The sequence below is a fragment of the Myotis yumanensis genome, unplaced genomic scaffold (genome assembly GCF_028538775.1).
Source record: "Myotis yumanensis isolate MYYU_CA2020_CCGP unplaced genomic scaffold, mMyoYum1.0.hap1 SCAF_23, whole genome shotgun sequence".
NCBI lineage: Eukaryota > Metazoa > Chordata > Mammalia > Chiroptera > Vespertilionidae > Myotis > Myotis yumanensis.
In genome coordinates this window covers 11,701,278-11,717,351 of record NW_027223774.1, presented here as the reverse complement: position 1 = coordinate 11,717,351, position 16,074 = coordinate 11,701,278, and the positions used below count along the sequence as shown (strand labels likewise).

The window sequence follows — 16,074 nt, the reverse complement described above, 5'->3', positions numbered from 1 at the left end:
AATGAAGACACAGAGAAGGAGGCCAGTGAGAGGACTATGGGGGAGTGAAAAGAAGGGATCCTCCAGGGCCGTTCCCCTGGTTCTGTTGGAGGAGCCACCCCAGCTTCCTCCCTACATTTTTCCTCCTTTCCCCAACCTTGTTCAACCTGGAATTTCCAGGTGTAAAAACTCATCACTTTCACCGGAACAAGCTGAGCTGTGGCTTAGTGAGCAGCCCCTGGCCAGGGCTGTGAGGTCAGGGAGCTGAATGCACCACCCACCCAACCCCAACCCCAAGGATATAAGAGGTTAGCAATGTGGGAAAGACAGTGGGGAAAGTAGAGGACTCATAGGATGTGATGGAAAAGCTGTTTGGTGGATTCATCCTGGAAGAGTGGGGGTGGCTCTGAGGCGTGTCCTGCTGGCTGAGGAGGCCCTTGTGCTGGGCATGAGTGGGAGGCATTTGGAGAAAGTATCATGGAGGGGGGGAGGTCCTTCCTCTCCTGGCTCTCAGAGGGTCCCATGGTGCCAGAGATGATGCCTGGATAATCCTGACCCAAGGGCCCAGCGAGTCTCTGCAGGCCTGGCCAGGAGGCAGGAGCCCGATGACATCACCCGCCCTTATCAGAGACATAAAAGCACCTCCGGGAACTGCAGACCTTCTCCTGATCCCGCTGCAGCCAACCCAGAGCCATGACTTCCCGATGCTACATCCTGGGTAAGGAGGACCCAACCCCAATTCCCTCGGAGCCCAGCTCCATTCTCAGCCACCACCCCATCCCTACCTCAACCTACTTCTCCTCCTTAGCACTAAGCCTTACCGATCCATCTCCCCAATATCATCTCCATTTGCATCTCAGATTCGGTTCTGAAACTCATGCCCAATGCCACCCTTACCCCACTTTCCCACCCCAAACCCAGTCTTCTAGACTTTCATGTGGGTCATTTCCATAGCAACCCATCAGCTCAGCCCCCTGAGTGCACCTGGGCCTCCTGCTCTCAACTCCTGCCCATTGACCACCCACATCCCCTGAATCCTAAACTCATTTCTCCCAAGAACCCTGCCAGCACCCCTCACATTCCACAGGTCCATAATCCCAGAACTCCTGAACACAGGTGACCAGATCCCACCCTGGATGCCCCTATCCTTTCCCTGAGCCTCAGTCAGAACAGAGACCCCCCCAACCCCAAGATCTTCCCCTGCCCCAGGCAGGGCTCCCTGAGGTGAACCCATGGCTGCCCCTTCAGCCGAACCTCATCCAGCTCCCCCCCCCGCCCCACAGCTGTCTTGGCTTCTCTCTGCATCATCAGCCTCCTCTGTTCACAGGGAGCCCCAGGTGAGTGCCGGAGGGGCAGGGACACTCGGGTGGTGGGTGGCATCCAGAAGGCCCCTGCATGGGCCCTGCCTGCCCTGCCATATGGGCCACACCAGTTCTGTCTCCTCCAGTGTCCCCCACGGGTGCTCATCTCATGCTGTGCCAGTCACACTCAAGATGTGGGAACAGGTTCTATGACCCTCAGCAGCACTGTTGCTATGACAATGCTGTGGTGCCTTTGAGTACTTCCCGGAAGTGTGGAAACTGCACCTTCAGGATCTGCTTGGAGCAGTGCTGTCCCTGGTCATTCAAACCCCAGGAGACCTTTGTGGTAAAAGTGAGAGGCCAGGCGTGTTCCTTGGGCCCATTCCCGGGTGACAGGGTTTGTTCCAGGTAAGATCCTGTCCCCTTCACAGGAATAGGGCTTGTTGGGGACTGGGGAGGCTGTGGAAACCCAGACTGTCCATGACACAACCTCCCTGCCCTGTTCTGGCTGTCCCCTACCCCTGTCCACCTGCTCTAGTCAATCTCTCCCTTTTTCTCTCCCCTTTGGTTTTTATTTCTCTCTCATCCTCTTTGCTGTCCTTCTGTGTCTCACTTTTCCACTCCTCTGTCCATAACCGTCTGTCCCTGCATTTCTGGCCTTCTCTCTCCGCAGTGTCAGATGACCGAGGACCGGTGACAGGTGACTGCAGATTCTGTTCCTCACTGAGCCTGGAGACGGGGCCTGGTGTTGACTGAGCTCCGGGACTGCAGGGATGTGGGGACAGGAGACTCTCAGAGCCAACGTGCCCGTTTGATGCTTGCTCCTCCAGCCCTCTAACTCTGTCCTAAGTGGTGACCGGCCCCCTTTCTATGATTCTGGACAATCGTGAGAGATTGTTTTGCTGATGGAGGTCCGAGGGCCCCAACCCCTACAGCTAATACCATGAAGCAGAACCCCATGACCTTCGGCTCCTTTCTCACCTGGCACCAAAAACACCCCTTAATAAACTTTGCAGTTTTACCTGTTCTGTCCCGGCTCATGAACTGTTGGGAAGGGTCATAAATGATGGACAGGGGGTCCTTTCTCTGGCTCCCGGGGTCACAAGGAGTGTCCGCGTTTCCCATGTAACAACAATGTCAGGTGTTCCCCATGATCTGCGGTTTCGCTGAATAACAATTGCATCCCAGTCACCGGGATCCAGTTCTTGTTTTCACCTCACCAGGGCTTAGGACAGGGAGGGGGGCGCGGCCACAGGGAGGGAGGGACTTTGCGCTGAATCTGTCCCCCACCACCTGCCTGGCCCAGTAGAGGGAGGTGAGGGCAGCTCGCCCCCTGGCGGGAGGCGGGCGCAGGGCGGGCAGGCGCTGTGAGTGAGACCAGGGAGGAGTCCCCAGCGCTGGGCAAGGAAAAGGTGCCTCTCCTGCACCCCAACCCCAGGGCTGGGCTCTCCACGTGTCCCCGCCGGCCAGGGAGCTGTGGTGTGGGAGGCTGGAACTCTCACGGGAAGAACTGACTTGCCGCCTAAAGACGGTCTGGGAGGCGTCCAAAGCGGTGCCAGCATTTCCAATTGACTTTCATCCAAACCGCGGGTGGAAACTCCTCCCTGAGCTCCTGGGCTCACCCAGCCACAGACACGGGCGGGAACCGCGGTCACAGGGTCGGGCTCTGTGATGTGTGAGGTCAGACTTCCCTAAAGAGGGACGGGGCTCAGGGAGGAGCGGCACCCAGGACACGCGGTGAGGATCACAGGGGACCCTGGGGACCCGGACCCCCAGCCTGGAGGGGAGTGAATTGGCCTGGACAGGGGATGTCCAGGACCCTGGACAGAGGTTGCAAATGCCTGGTCCTCTCCAGACTCTTTAAACTGTGAAGGATATTAAAACTATTTTCCGTGTATTAATTTTATCTGTAAACAATCATATGAAAATTGGACAGAAAAGGCAAGGACTTCTGGGTCACTGAGTGGGGTCGCCCCAAACCGGGCTCAGAGGAACCTGCCCCTCCCTCCCCCACATTGTAAATATAAGCAGCTGGGGAATAAACACCGTGTATGGCAAAGCTCCTCCCCATCCTCAGCCGTTGTCTCCCTCTCCTCTAAAAACACACCATCAGCAGTGCCAGTGTGACCTTCCAGAAGGTTCTGTGCCTGGAAGAGCATGTCTGCAGGGACATGATGGGAGCAGCAGGTGCTGGGGGAGCAGGAACTCTGCAGCTGGAGTGCCCAGGGCAGACCCTGCCCCTGCTCTCACGTGTGTGATTCTGGGAATGAGGACTTTCTCGGTGCCTCAGTTTCCCTCTTTGTAAAAAGACTACGAAAACCAGATTAAATGAATCAATATTTGTAAAGGATTTCAAAACATGCCTGGAATATATGAAATGTGTCAGTGCTTGTTGAAAAGTAAACATTTTTTCTCTGTTTTAGCTTACACGTATAAATTAATTATTTTGCCTTTTTAGTTTAAAAATATTTCCTTTTTAAAAAATATATTTCTTTATTGATTTCAGAGAGGAAGGGAGAAAGAGAGATAGAAACATCAATGATGAGAGAGGATCATTGATTGGCTGCCTCCTGCACACCCCCTATTGGGGATGGAGCCTGCAACCCAGGCATGTGCCCTTGCCCGGAATCAAACCTGAGACCCTTCCGTCCGCAGGCTAATGCTCTATCCACTGAGCCAAGCCGGTTAGGGCAGTTTAAAAATATTTCTGGGTGGGCACGCTTTCCGCTGCTTGCGGGAGGTTTTGTTCTGGGAGCAGAGTGGCCTGCGGTTTGGAGCTCGCAGAGGGGTCGTCCTCTGCTCCGTGGCCGCGGTCTCCACCCTGTTCCCGGGCCGGCTTCCAGGCACCGTGGCTTCTCGCGGCAGCAGAGAAGCAGGAGACGCTGGCTGGCGGCCAGAAGGAGGTGGAGGAGGCGAAGGTCGTTATCGAGCATTGCATGAGTTGACGCGTGTACGGGCGCAATGCCGCGGCCCTGAGCCAAGAGCTGCGCCTGGAGGCCCCGGAGCTCCCAGTGAAGGTGAACCCTGCCACACCCCGGAGGGGCAGCTTCCAGGTGACGCTGCTGCGCCAGGACGGCAGCAGTGCGGAGCTCTGGACTGGGATTAAGAAGGGGCCCCCACGCAAACTCAAGTTCCCTGAGCCGCAAGGAGTCTTGGAGAAGCTGAAGTAGTACCTTCCGGAGGAGGCTTGGGCTGAAATCCTCATGCTGAGCTTTCTGTTCCTGGTGATGTTGGAACATTTATGACGGGACATGGCCAAACCACAGTTATGTGCCTGAAGCTATAGTTTCTTCCCCTGCAGAATTGATGGTTCAGTTGTGAAGCAACACTCTAGTAAGGCATTGAAAAGTTCTTGGATTTGGTTTAATAGAAGTTGAAATAAAGTTCTTGACTAATAAAAAAATATATATTTCTGTGTGAGGACCCATAGATTCATCTCAAACTTTCTAATGGCAGAAAATTAGTGCAGTGCCTGCATGTCTCAAGATTGTAATCCAATTAAAATACCAACGGCATATTTCACAGATCTAGAACGAACTCTCCAAAAATTCATCTGGAATGAAAAAAGACCCCGAATAGCTGCAGTTATCTTGAGAAAGAACAAAGTAGGTGGGATCTCAATGCCAGATATCAAGCTGTATTACAAAGCCACTGTTCTCAAAACTGCCTGATACTGGCACAAGAACAGACATATAGATCAATGGAATAGAATAGAGAGCCCAGAAATCGGCCCGAACCAATATGCTCAATTAATATTTGACAAAGGAGGCAAGAACATACAATGGAGTCAAGACAGTCTCTTCAATAAATGGTGTTGGGAAAATTGGACAGACACATGCAAGAAAATGAAACTAGACCACCAACTTACACCGCACACAAAAATAAACTCAAAATGGATAAAGGACTTAAATGTATGATGGGAAACCATAAAAATTCTAGAAGAATCCAAAGGCAACAAAATCTCAGACATGTGCCGAAGCAATTTCTTCACTGATGCAGCTCCGAGGGCACTTGAAACTAAAGAGAAAATGAACAAATGGGACTACATCAAAATAAAAAGCTTCTGCACAGCAAAAGAAACCATCAACAAAACAACAAGAAAGCCCACTGCGTGGGAAAACATATCTGCCAATGTCATAGCTGATAAGGGCTTAATCTCCAAAATTTATAGGGAACTCATACAACTTAACAAAAGGAAGATAAACAATCCAATCAAAAAATGGGCAAAGGATCTAAATAGACACCTTTCGAAAGAGGACATTCAGAAAGCCAAGAGACATATGAAAACATGCTCAAAGTCACTCATCATCCGAGAGATGCAAATCAAAACAACAATGAGGTACCATCTCACATCTGTCAGAATGGCTATCATGAACAAATCCACAAACGACAAGTGCTGGAGAGGATGTGAAGAAAAAGGAACACTCGTGCACTGCTGGTGGGAATGCAGACTGGTGCAGCCACTATGGAAGACAGTATGGAGTTTCCTCAAAAAATTGGAAATGGAACTCCCATTTGACCCTGTGATCCCACTTCTAGGAATATATCCCAAGAAACCAGAAACACCAATCAGAAAGGATATGTGCACCCATATGTTCATAGCAGCACAATTCACCATAGCTAAGATCTGGAAACAGCCCAAGTGCCCATCAGTAGACGAATGGATTAGAAAACCGTGGTACATCTACATGATGGAATACTATGCTGCTGTAAAAAAGAAGGAATGCTTACCATTTGCAACGGCATGGATGGAACTGGAGAGCATTATGCTAAGTGAAATAAGCCAGTCAATGAAGGAAAAATACCACATGATCTCACTCACTCATTCATGGATAATAAAGACCATTATAAACTTATGAACAAAAATAGATACAGAGGCAGAGCTGCCTCAAACAGATTGTCAAACTGCAGTGGGAAGGCCGGGGAGGTTAGGGGGGCTGAAGGGGGGCGGGGGTAGGTAAGAGATCAACTGAAGGACTTATATGCATGCATATAAGCATAACCAATGGACATAAGACACTGGGGGGTAGGGGAGGCCAGGGGATTGTCAAGGGTGGGGGGGAAAAGGACACATATGTAATACCCTTTGTAATACTTTAAGATATAAAAAAATAATAATAAAAATAAATAAAAACATGAAAAAAAGATTGTAATCCAATGTCTTTTTTTAAATATATTTTATTGATTTTTTACAGAGAGGAAGGGAGAGAGATAGAGAGTTAAAAACATCAATGAGAGAGAAACATCGATCAGCTGCCTCCTGCACATCTCCTACTGGGGATGTGCCCGCAACCCACGTACATGCCCTTGACCGGAATCGAGCCTGGGACCTTTCAGTCCACAAGCCGACGCTCTATCCACTGAGTCAAACCGGTTTCGGCTAATGTCTTTTTTAATAATATATTTCAAATACTCTACTGACATGGAAAATGTTCACATCATAATGCTAAAGGGGAAAAAAAACTAAGATACATAATTGCATACACCATTATCCCAGTGTGTTTTTCCCCCTCATTGATTTTAGAGAGAGGATAAGGGAGGGAAAAAAGGAAGGAAGGAAGGAAGGAAGGAAGGAAGGAAGGAAGGAAGGAAGGAAGGAAGGAAAGGGACAGAAAAGGAAGATTTATTGGTCTACTTATTTATGCATTCATTGATTGATTCTTGTATGTGCCCTGATCCAGGATCAAACATAAAACCTTAGCAGATTGGAAGCACATTGTAGCCAAATGAACCACTCAGCCAGCACAGCCCAGTTTTAAAAAATTCCTGCACAGGTGCTCCTGGTAACTCGGGGGTTTTTTTAGGACCAGCAAATCAAAGGGGCTGCCTGACTCAACTTTACTTCAATGACAGCCATTTAGCTAATAAATCTATGGCTGTTCTTTTTTCCCAGTGCATAGTTTTCATCTTTTATTAATATTTTAAAGTAAAATTCACATAACAGAATTTCTGATTGGATTATTTTAATCAATGGATTGTAAATGTCTATCCTATATAATAAAAGCCTAATATGCAAATTGACTGAACGGCTGAACGACCAGGCGCTATGACGTGAACTGACCACCAGGGGGCAGATGCTCAATGCAGGAGCTGCCCCCTGGTGGTCAGTGCACTCCCACAGGGGAGTGCCCTCAGATAGAAGCCGCGCTCAAGGCTGGTCAGTGCAGTGGCCATACCGGGAACCTCTCCTGCCTCTGCAGGAGGCCTAAGGAGCAGCCAGCAGGTGGGCAGTAAGGAGCCAGTGGTCCCAGACTGCAAAAGGGATCCCAGACTGTGAGAGGACACAGGCCAGGCTGAGGGAACCACCACCCTCCCCACCCCCAGTGCAAGAATTTCATGCATCAGGCCTCTAGTGTATTTATAATGTTGTGTAACCACCACCACTAATTCCAAAACATTCCCATCAGCCTGACAAGAAAGCCCAGACCCATTAGCAATCACCCCCATGACCCTTTCCCCTGCCCCTTCACATCCACTGATCTGCTTCCTGTCTCTATGGATTTGCCTATTCTGGACGTTTCATTTAAGTGGGATCATGTGCTGGGTGGTCATTTGTGTCTTTCATGGAGTGTAAGGTTCTCAAGGTTCATCCATGTTGTCGCATGTATCAGTGTTCCACTTCTTTTTAGTGATAATAATATTCCATTGTTTGGACACACCACATGCTGTTCATTCATTGTGGTGCAAGTGCCTGGCATTAGTGTTCTGACTGTAATGTTAATGATTGTAAATGTAATTGTCATCCAAATCACAGATAGTCATCTACCAGGAACAAATTGCCACATGTAGGAGGCAGCTACCAGCAAAACAAGCAGATAAGGAACCGGGCGGCTCACACCCATGAGGATCCCCTGTAGAAAGTCCTGGGTAACCTTGGTAACTGACAGCTTGGTGACCCCTGTGCCTCCCCTCCTGTGCTCTAATTCCTCCTCTTATTGCATTAAATTCACCAATAAACAGTGAACCCTCCAAAACTAGACACCCCACCCCGGAGCCTAATAAAGGCAGACCTGCAGGTCCACCCTCCTGCCCGCTCTCCACTCGCTGTGCGGCCCTCTGGCCTGCGGTGGGCCCTCCGGGATCTGTGAGTAATAAATCCTGTTCTTAAAATTCTCTGATGGCTTGTGCGGAGGCGTGTCCTGCAATCATAATACCTCCGAGGGCTGGTCCAGCCGCAACGAGACTGCCATCCAGGAAATGCCTGCGGGACGGGCCACAAGGACCAATGGCCCAGGCCAGGGCCCCAGGCGTTCCTACCCTGTGGCATCCACAGCGGAGACCCGCACATCACCGTTCACCAGCTTATAGACATCTGGGTCCTTTCCAACTAGAGGCTGTTAAGAGTAATTGTGCTATGAATGCACACTTGTACCCGTGGGTGTGAAGAGGTTTGTGGTTTTGATTCACTTTCCCTAATGACTCAGCATGTGGATCATCTCTTCATGGGTTCAGTGTCTGTTTGTTTGTCATCTTTGGGGAAATGTCTTCAAATCCTTTGCCCACTTATTACTTGGTTGTTTGGCTTTTTATTGTTGACTGGGAAGAGTTTTTACTATATTCTGGATACAGTTCCCTTACCAGGCATGATTTGCAAACATTTTATTTCATACCGGGAGTTGTCTTTTCACTTTCTTTTTTTATACATAAATATTTTTATTGATTTCAGACAGGAAGGGAGAAGGACAGAGAGATAGAAACATCGATGAGAAATACACATTGATTGGCTGCCTCCTGCATGCCCCTACTGTGGGTCAAGCCTGCCACTCAGGCATGTGCCTTGGATGAGAATCGAACCCGGAACCTCTTGTTCCAGGGGAAGATGCTCTGTCCACTAAGCTACACCAGCTGAGCTTACTCTCTTGATGGTGCCTTTTGAAGTAAAAGCTTTAACTTTGATGGATTCCAATGTATCTGTGGCTCCTCCTCCTTGTCCAGGCAGCACTACTCCACTCTCCATGCTCACGGACAGGCCTGAGAGGATGAGGGGGACACACTCAAGGCCATCATCTACCTGTCCTCTCCGACATCACCGTCACCTCCTACTTGTATTTCTTTATGTCCCTCTGGGAGGAGGGAGTTGAAATCTCTTTGGACAGATCTGGGTCTGTGTTCAGTTTATAGTGAGGGTGGACGTCATCTGAACTTGTGCATAATGTGCCACCTCAAAGACCCATGTCCATGGATGGGACACCGTGCCACCCCAGGGTCCCCACCACACCTGGTATCTAATTGTGGTGGCCCCATCCACAAGGGAAGGGATGGCTCATGTCCTTGGGGACTTCTCTAGGCTTTTGCTGCATAGACTCTAATTTTTAAATTTTTTAAGTTTCCCTGTTGTACAGTGTTGATCTGGGCACCTCTGGAGCCCCAGCATGAGCCTGCACACACCTGCCAGGGAACTTGTCAGCCTCCTTCTAAAGAACAAGGAAGAGTCTGGGTGGCCATCCAGGTCATGGTCCCTAACACCCTGCTGCAGGTAGCAGAGATCAGGCCAGAAACCCTGAGGTTGGACTGGGGGCTCCCTGTTGGCTGTGGCAGGGAGCAGGCTGCCTGTGCAGGCTGGCATGTGGCCCTGGAGTCCCAGCCCCTCCTCCTCAGGGACATCCTGCTCACCGGCCTCTTTCCCCCTCAGCTGGTTCTCCACCCAACTCCTGCTTTCCCCGGGGAGAGCCTTCTGGGACCAATGGAGATAACTGCCTCCTGCTGCCAGGAGGGAGGCCCAGCCTATTTGGTCCTGGACAAAAGGGGAAGCCAGTGAGGGGCTGTAGGCAGGAAGAAATGCCAATTTCCTGGTCCAGGGCATGTACCTGGGCTGCTGGCTCCATCCCCTCCCAGGTTGGTGGGACTGCAGGAGGCAACCAATGGATGGGTTTCTCTCACATCCATGTCTCTCTTTCTTCCTCTCACCCTCTTCTGGGTTTAGGATTAAGAAAGAAAATGAAATGTTCATAGTCTCTTAAATAGGTGTTAGGACATTTAAATACTTCTCACCAAGAAAACTCCAGGCCCACTGGCATCATCGGTGAACTCTTACAAAGGCTTAAGAATAACACTGAGACAGGCAGGCTGCTCCCCTCAGGCCCTCCCTCCCCTTAGGACAAACAGCCAACCAGGGACTGACCTGAAGGAGCCTGCAAGATCCTCTATAAGATCCTCTACAAGATCCACTTCAGGGCTCAGCTCATCATGCAACACACACTGTCCTTTTGGTGACCGTCCCTCATTTAAATACTAAAACACACACCCTGGGTGGGGCTTTAACATGCTAATAGGACGCGCCAGGCAAGAAGAAGCATGTAGTTCCACAGTGCAAGCGCCCACAGCCCCTGCTCTACATACTTTCGGGCACTTTTCCCGCCTCAGCCTCTTCACCATTCTCCCCAGGCTCTGACGGGAAGCAGCCTGTCTCCTCTCCCTTTGCGGTGCTGGCTTCCTGGTGCAGGAGCTTAAATTAACTTTTGTCAGTATCAGTTTCGGGTGACCTCCCTTGATTTCTATCCTGGAAGATTGCAAGAACCCAGGGCACCCATAACCAAACAGCAATCTTATATGAACTGTCGCAGAAAATGGAACATGTTTCCTAAGGCCAGCATAGACCTGATGCCCCCCAACACCTACCACCCTCCCTGTCCACCCCCACATTCCTCACCCCCATCCGGCACACCCTCAGACACCCCCTTCCATCGGTGGTCCACAGACACTCACCATCACCCTCCATGGCTCCCACGTCCTGCTGCCCCAAGGGTCTCCCTTTCCCCACACACCGCCCCTTCACTGGGACCCCACATACTCTCCTGCCCCCTCCGTGGCCACCTCGTTAGCTGACAATTCTTTCAGAATCCAAAGTGAATGAGGATGCTGGGAACCTTGGTCTTTCTATGTGAGCCAGCTCCTCTGGGGAGGCTGGGAGCAGGCTTGGCACCAGCCAGGGTGTGTGCCAGGAAGAGGGTGAGGTAGAGCAGGGAGCCAGGGTGAGAGAGGAGCCTGTTCCCTGGGGCATGTTTGGAGCTGGAGTTGCCGAGCATGGAGCCTGGTCTCCCAGAACAGCTGAGTCAGACTCTGGGCCAGGGCAGGAGGCCAGGGGGCTCTGATGGTTGGAGGGCAGTGGCTGGTCCCGAGAGGTGTGGACACTGAGAGCCTCTCACTCAACAGCCTGAGGCCTTGGGGTCAGAGGGCCCAGGTTTGAACCCTCCCTCTGTCTCCTCCCAAGGTGTCAAGAAATAACGTGCCTGGTATTTTTGCACAGACATCTTCTGCAAGCATTTTGTACTGCAAATATTTCTGCCCCATAACTAATTGGCCTTAAGGCAATTTTGCTGTAAAAAAAATCACACATAAAAGAGGGTTATTAAAAAGGGCAACAATTTAAAAGACTTTATTAGGAAATAAAAAGTATTTGGGCCCTGGCCGGTTTGGCTCAATGGATAGAGCGTTGGCCTGAGGACCGAAAGGTCCCGAGTTTGATTTTGGTCAAGAGCACGTACTTCAGTTGCAGGCTTCTCCCTGGCCCGGGCCCTGGTCGGGGCAGGTGCAGGAGGCATCCTATTGATGTGTCTATCTCACATCAATGTTTCTCTTCTTTTCCTCTCTCCTCCACTCTCTCTAAAAATCAATGGGAAAATATCCTCCAGTGAGTATACAAAAAAAAAGTATTCAAATACATTTTAAATCTGCATAGATTCCCATCAACACTGCTCAGAAACTGATTTTATTCTGTGGACTGTACCTAAGCAGTTGTCTTGTTTCTATGGGAAATGTGGGTCCAACTCTGCACCGTCAGAGAGGACGTGGCCCAGCTGTTTGGCTCAGTGAACAGAGCCTCAGTCTGTGGACTGAAGGGTCTCGGGTTTGATTCCTCTCAAGGGCGTGCACCACGGTTGTAGGCTTGATCCCGTGTGCGGGAGGCAACCAATCGATGGGTCCCTCTCATATTGATGTTTTCCTCTCAGTCTCTTCCCCTCCCTTCCACTCTCTCTAAAAATCAGTGGAGAAATATCCTCGGGTGAGTATTAACAAAATCAACAACAACAAAAAGAGGACTTGGGCCCTAACTGGCTTGGCTCAGTGGATAGAGCATCGGCCTGAGGACTGAAAGGTCCCAGGTTCGATTCCAGTCAATGGCATGTACCTTGGTTGCGGGCACATTCTCAGGGGGGCGTGTGCAGGAGGCAGCTGATCGATGTTTCTAACTCTATCCCTCTCCCTTCCTCTCTGTAAAAAATCAATAAAATAGACTTTTTTTAAAAAAAGAGGACTTGGGCCTCTCCTCCTTCTAATGTTGTATGTTTCAAAATAAGAACATTTGAGATTTTGTCCCCTGGCATATGTAGTCAGTTTGTCTCAAATAAAACCTTCGCCGAAACAGGTTTGGCTCAGTGGATAGAGCGTCGGCCTGCGGACTGAAAGGTCCCAGGTTCGATTCCGGTCAAGGGCATGTACCTGGGTTGCGGGCACATCCCCAGTGGGGAGTGTGCAGGAGGCAGCTGATCGATGTTTCTCTCTCATCGATGTTTCTAACTATCTCTCTCCCTTCCTCTCTGTAAAAAATCAATAAAATATATTTTTTAAAAAACCTTCTTTTAAAAAAATGCCCAGTGGATAGAGCGTCGGCCTGCGGACTCAAGGGTCCCAGGTTCGATTCTGGTCAAGGGCATGTACCTTGGTTATGGGCACATACCCAGTAGGGAGTGTGCAGGAGGCAGCTGATGTTTCTCTCTCATTGATGTTTCTAACTGTCTATCCCTCTCCCTTCCTCTCTGTAAAAAAATCAATAAAATATATTTTTAAAAAATAAGAAGAAGAAGAAGCCCTGGCCCGTTTCTCTCAGTGGTTAGGGCATCGGCACTCAGAGGAAGGGTCTGTTGTTTGATTCCAGGTCAGAGCACGTATCTCGCTTGCAGGCTTGATACACCCCCTCTCCCCAACCCCGTGAGGGAGCATGCTGGAGGCAACCAATCCATGTGTCTCTCTCACATCTGTGTTTATCTCTGCCCCCCACACCCCCACCCCAGTCTCGCTAAAAAAAATGCATGGAAAAATATTCTCGGGTGAGGATTAAAAGACGAAGAAGAGGAAATGAACTTTTGGGAGACAAATAATAGCCACCTGGAAGAAATACTATAAAGCCACCGCCCCCAGGCCTACTCGTCACTATATAGACCATTATGAGGGCGAGCTGAGATTTATACAGGGATATAAAAACGGGAATAACAGAAGGAACTTCATCGATGGAGACATGAAACCAAGGGAACAAACACTCTTTACAGAGCCCCTTTCACTCCCTGGAATCAAGAGGCAGACTCCCTGTTGGATGTTTGATTGGCAGCTTTCAGGGCCCATGCCCCCTCCTTCAGCCCCACATCTGGGTCAGCCCTTAGGAAGCCCTCTGGGCTGCCTCCCCTCATCCCAAGGGACGTTCAACCATAAAAAGCAAGACCTGCCCAACTCCCAGCCAAAATAGAAGCCAATGCTAACACCCTCCCACCAATGCTCCCCCCCTTCCCCCTTACTTCACTCCAGAGGAAACCGGAGACAGGAGCCCTTCTCCTGGGGAGTCCTATTGCTGTCTCCTGTGAGCATAACAAACCTCATTGTGTATAAATTAGTGCTGTGTCATTCCTCCTGATATTCATATACATTCCTGCCTGAGGGGCTGTCCTGCATCCAGCCAGGGTCGCTGGGCGCCCAAACCCACCACCACCACCAACGAAAGTGCGATAGCAGCTTCCTCTGCCCAGTCTCAGTGGTCCCTGCCAGTCGGCTACCAGTACTGGGCTTAAGCTCTGTGATGTCAGGGACAGCACTGCCATGGCCACAGCCAAGGGCCCAGTAGTGGGGGGCACTGTACCTTCCAAAGACCAGAGGTCACTCGGGGTCTCATGGGAAATAGGAGATATTGAAACCGCTCTGCCCAGCTCCCTCTATGGAAGGAAGACCCTGGATTGGGGCCCCTGTGCTGTTCCAGGCACGGTCTGGACTGGACTCACACCCAGCACCAGCCAGGGTCTCCCTCAGGCCCAGGCCCAGCCCCTCCGGAACGGGGAGCCGCCCGGTGTGAGGCTCTGCTGGACGCACCCCAGGTGAGACGTGCCCCCAGCTCCAGGTGCTGCTGGCAGGCCTGTGCTTCTGGAAGGTGAGTCAGAGAAGGAAACTGGGGTTTCCGCTTGTCACAGGCTTCCCCGCTGGCTTCCCTGGGGCCCAGCAGCTACACAGGCTGAGCCTCCTTCCTGGAAGCATTGGGGTGTTCTTCCCACCTGACTTCAGGGGGCCCCTCCCTGGGGACAGGCGAGAATGTGAGGAATGTCATCTCTGCTCCAAGCATGTCAGGAATGCAGGGGGATTCCCAGGGCGCAGGCCTGCCCTCTGCTGGCTGCTGCAGGGAGGTGCTCCTGGGCCCCCCTGCGTTCTTTAGGCTTCAGGCTGAGGCCAGTCCCTGCAGCAGGGCTTTCCTGTTCACCGCCTGGAGGGGCTCCCCACATCCTTTCCTGCTTAACGGGCTCCTGCCAGCAGACAGAAACCACTCACCCCCATGTAAGCACAAGGGGCCTTAGTACAGGGGCTGGCGGCTGATCAGTTCTCTGGCAGGAGGAACGCGCTCCGTGCTGACTCCAGACATGCCCCAGACAACGCTGTCAGACTGAAAAGATTGACATTTTTTATTTAAAAAACTTTGGACTGGCCCAGCCGGTGTGGGTCAGTGGTTGAGTGTCCACCTCTGAACCAGGAGGTCATGGTGTGATTCCCGGTCAGGGCACATTTCCGGTTGTGGGCTCCATCCAGCATGCAGGGGGCAGCCTATCAGTGATTCTCTGTCATCACTGATGTTTCTATCTCTCCCTCTCCCTTCCTCTTTGAAATCAATAAAAAAATGTATATTTAAAAAACTGGGCCATATTCAGCAAAACCTTAGAGAAGTACAGAAGGAAATGAGTCATTCCACTGCCTCGTGTGGCCCAGCAGCTACACAGGCTGAGCCTCCCTCCTGGCAGGTTTGGGGTGTTCTTCCCACCTGGCTTCAGGGGGCCCCTCCCTGGGGACAGACAAGAATGTGAGGAATGTCATCTCTGCTCCAAGCAGGTCAGGAATGCGGGCTAGGGAAGCCTGTGGCAGGTGGAAACCCCGGGTTTCCTCCTCTGATTCACCTGCCACAGTTACCTACCAGGTGTGGGGGGGCCCAGGTGGGGCACTGGGGTGAATGGGTCCCGGCCTTGGGCAAGTGTCTTGGAAGTGGCCACATTATGCACAGGTTCAGCTGATGCCCACTCTCACCACAACCTGAACTCAGCCCCAGGTCTCAGTAAAGAGAGACCCACTCCCTGAGGGACTGAGGGAAACACAACTGGGACGTGACAGTGACGCCCAAGACACAGGCAGTCAGAGACCGTGAATGTTTCCCCCAGATCCGCTCAAGCCGGTAGGTGAGCTGGGAAAGTGGAGTGATGCTACCTGAACAAGGAGGAGGAGCCAAAAAATAGCCGCAGTGGATCATGGGAGACAAGGGGGCGGGGCTTCACACCTCCCTACCCCACCCCCCAGGTTATTCCTGCTTTGTCACAGGCTGACTCCGCCCAATAGAAAATTGCTCTCTTGACTTGACGGTATATTTTAAAATGTCAATCACTGTATGGCGAGAACATAGATATTTGGTTTTAGAAATTTACAGAGGCCCTGGCTGGTTTGTCTCAGGGGTTAGAGCCTGGGCCCTGGGACTGAAGGATCTCAGGTTGGATTCTGGGTCAAGGGCACCTGGTCCTCCTTTGCAGGCTCCATTGCCCGGCCCCAGGAGGGGTGCCTG

General features: G+C 51.1%; 1 protein-coding gene across 1 annotated transcript; it reads left to right on the top strand.

Annotated features, from left to right (window-relative positions):
- Positions 1-663: 663 nt before the first annotated feature.
- On the top strand, positions 664-2,232 carry IGFL1 (IGF like family member 1). The gene is made up of 4 exons (XM_070402271.1): positions 664-697; positions 1,263-1,316; positions 1,427-1,688; positions 1,954-2,232. Exons 1-4 carry the CDS (start codon positions 673-675, stop codon positions 1,961-1,963), a joined length of 351 nt encoding a protein of 116 aa, XP_070258372.1. The 5' UTR covers positions 664-672; the 3' UTR covers positions 1,964-2,232.
- The last annotated feature ends 13,842 nt before the right edge of the window (positions 2,233-16,074 follow it).

Bases quoted from the DNA above. Each gene is read 5' to 3' on its own strand.
- IGFL1 (XM_070402271.1), top strand. From the start codon at position 673: ATGACTTCCCGATGCTACATCCTGG. The intron at 698-1,262 runs GTAAGGAGGACC...CCCGCCCCACAG, and splicing joins TTCCCGATGCTACATCCTGG to CTGTCTTGGCTTCTCTCTGC. The intron at 1,317-1,426 runs GTGAGTGCCGGA...TGTCTCCTCCAG, and splicing joins CTGTTCACAGGGAGCCCCAG to TGTCCCCCACGGGTGCTCAT.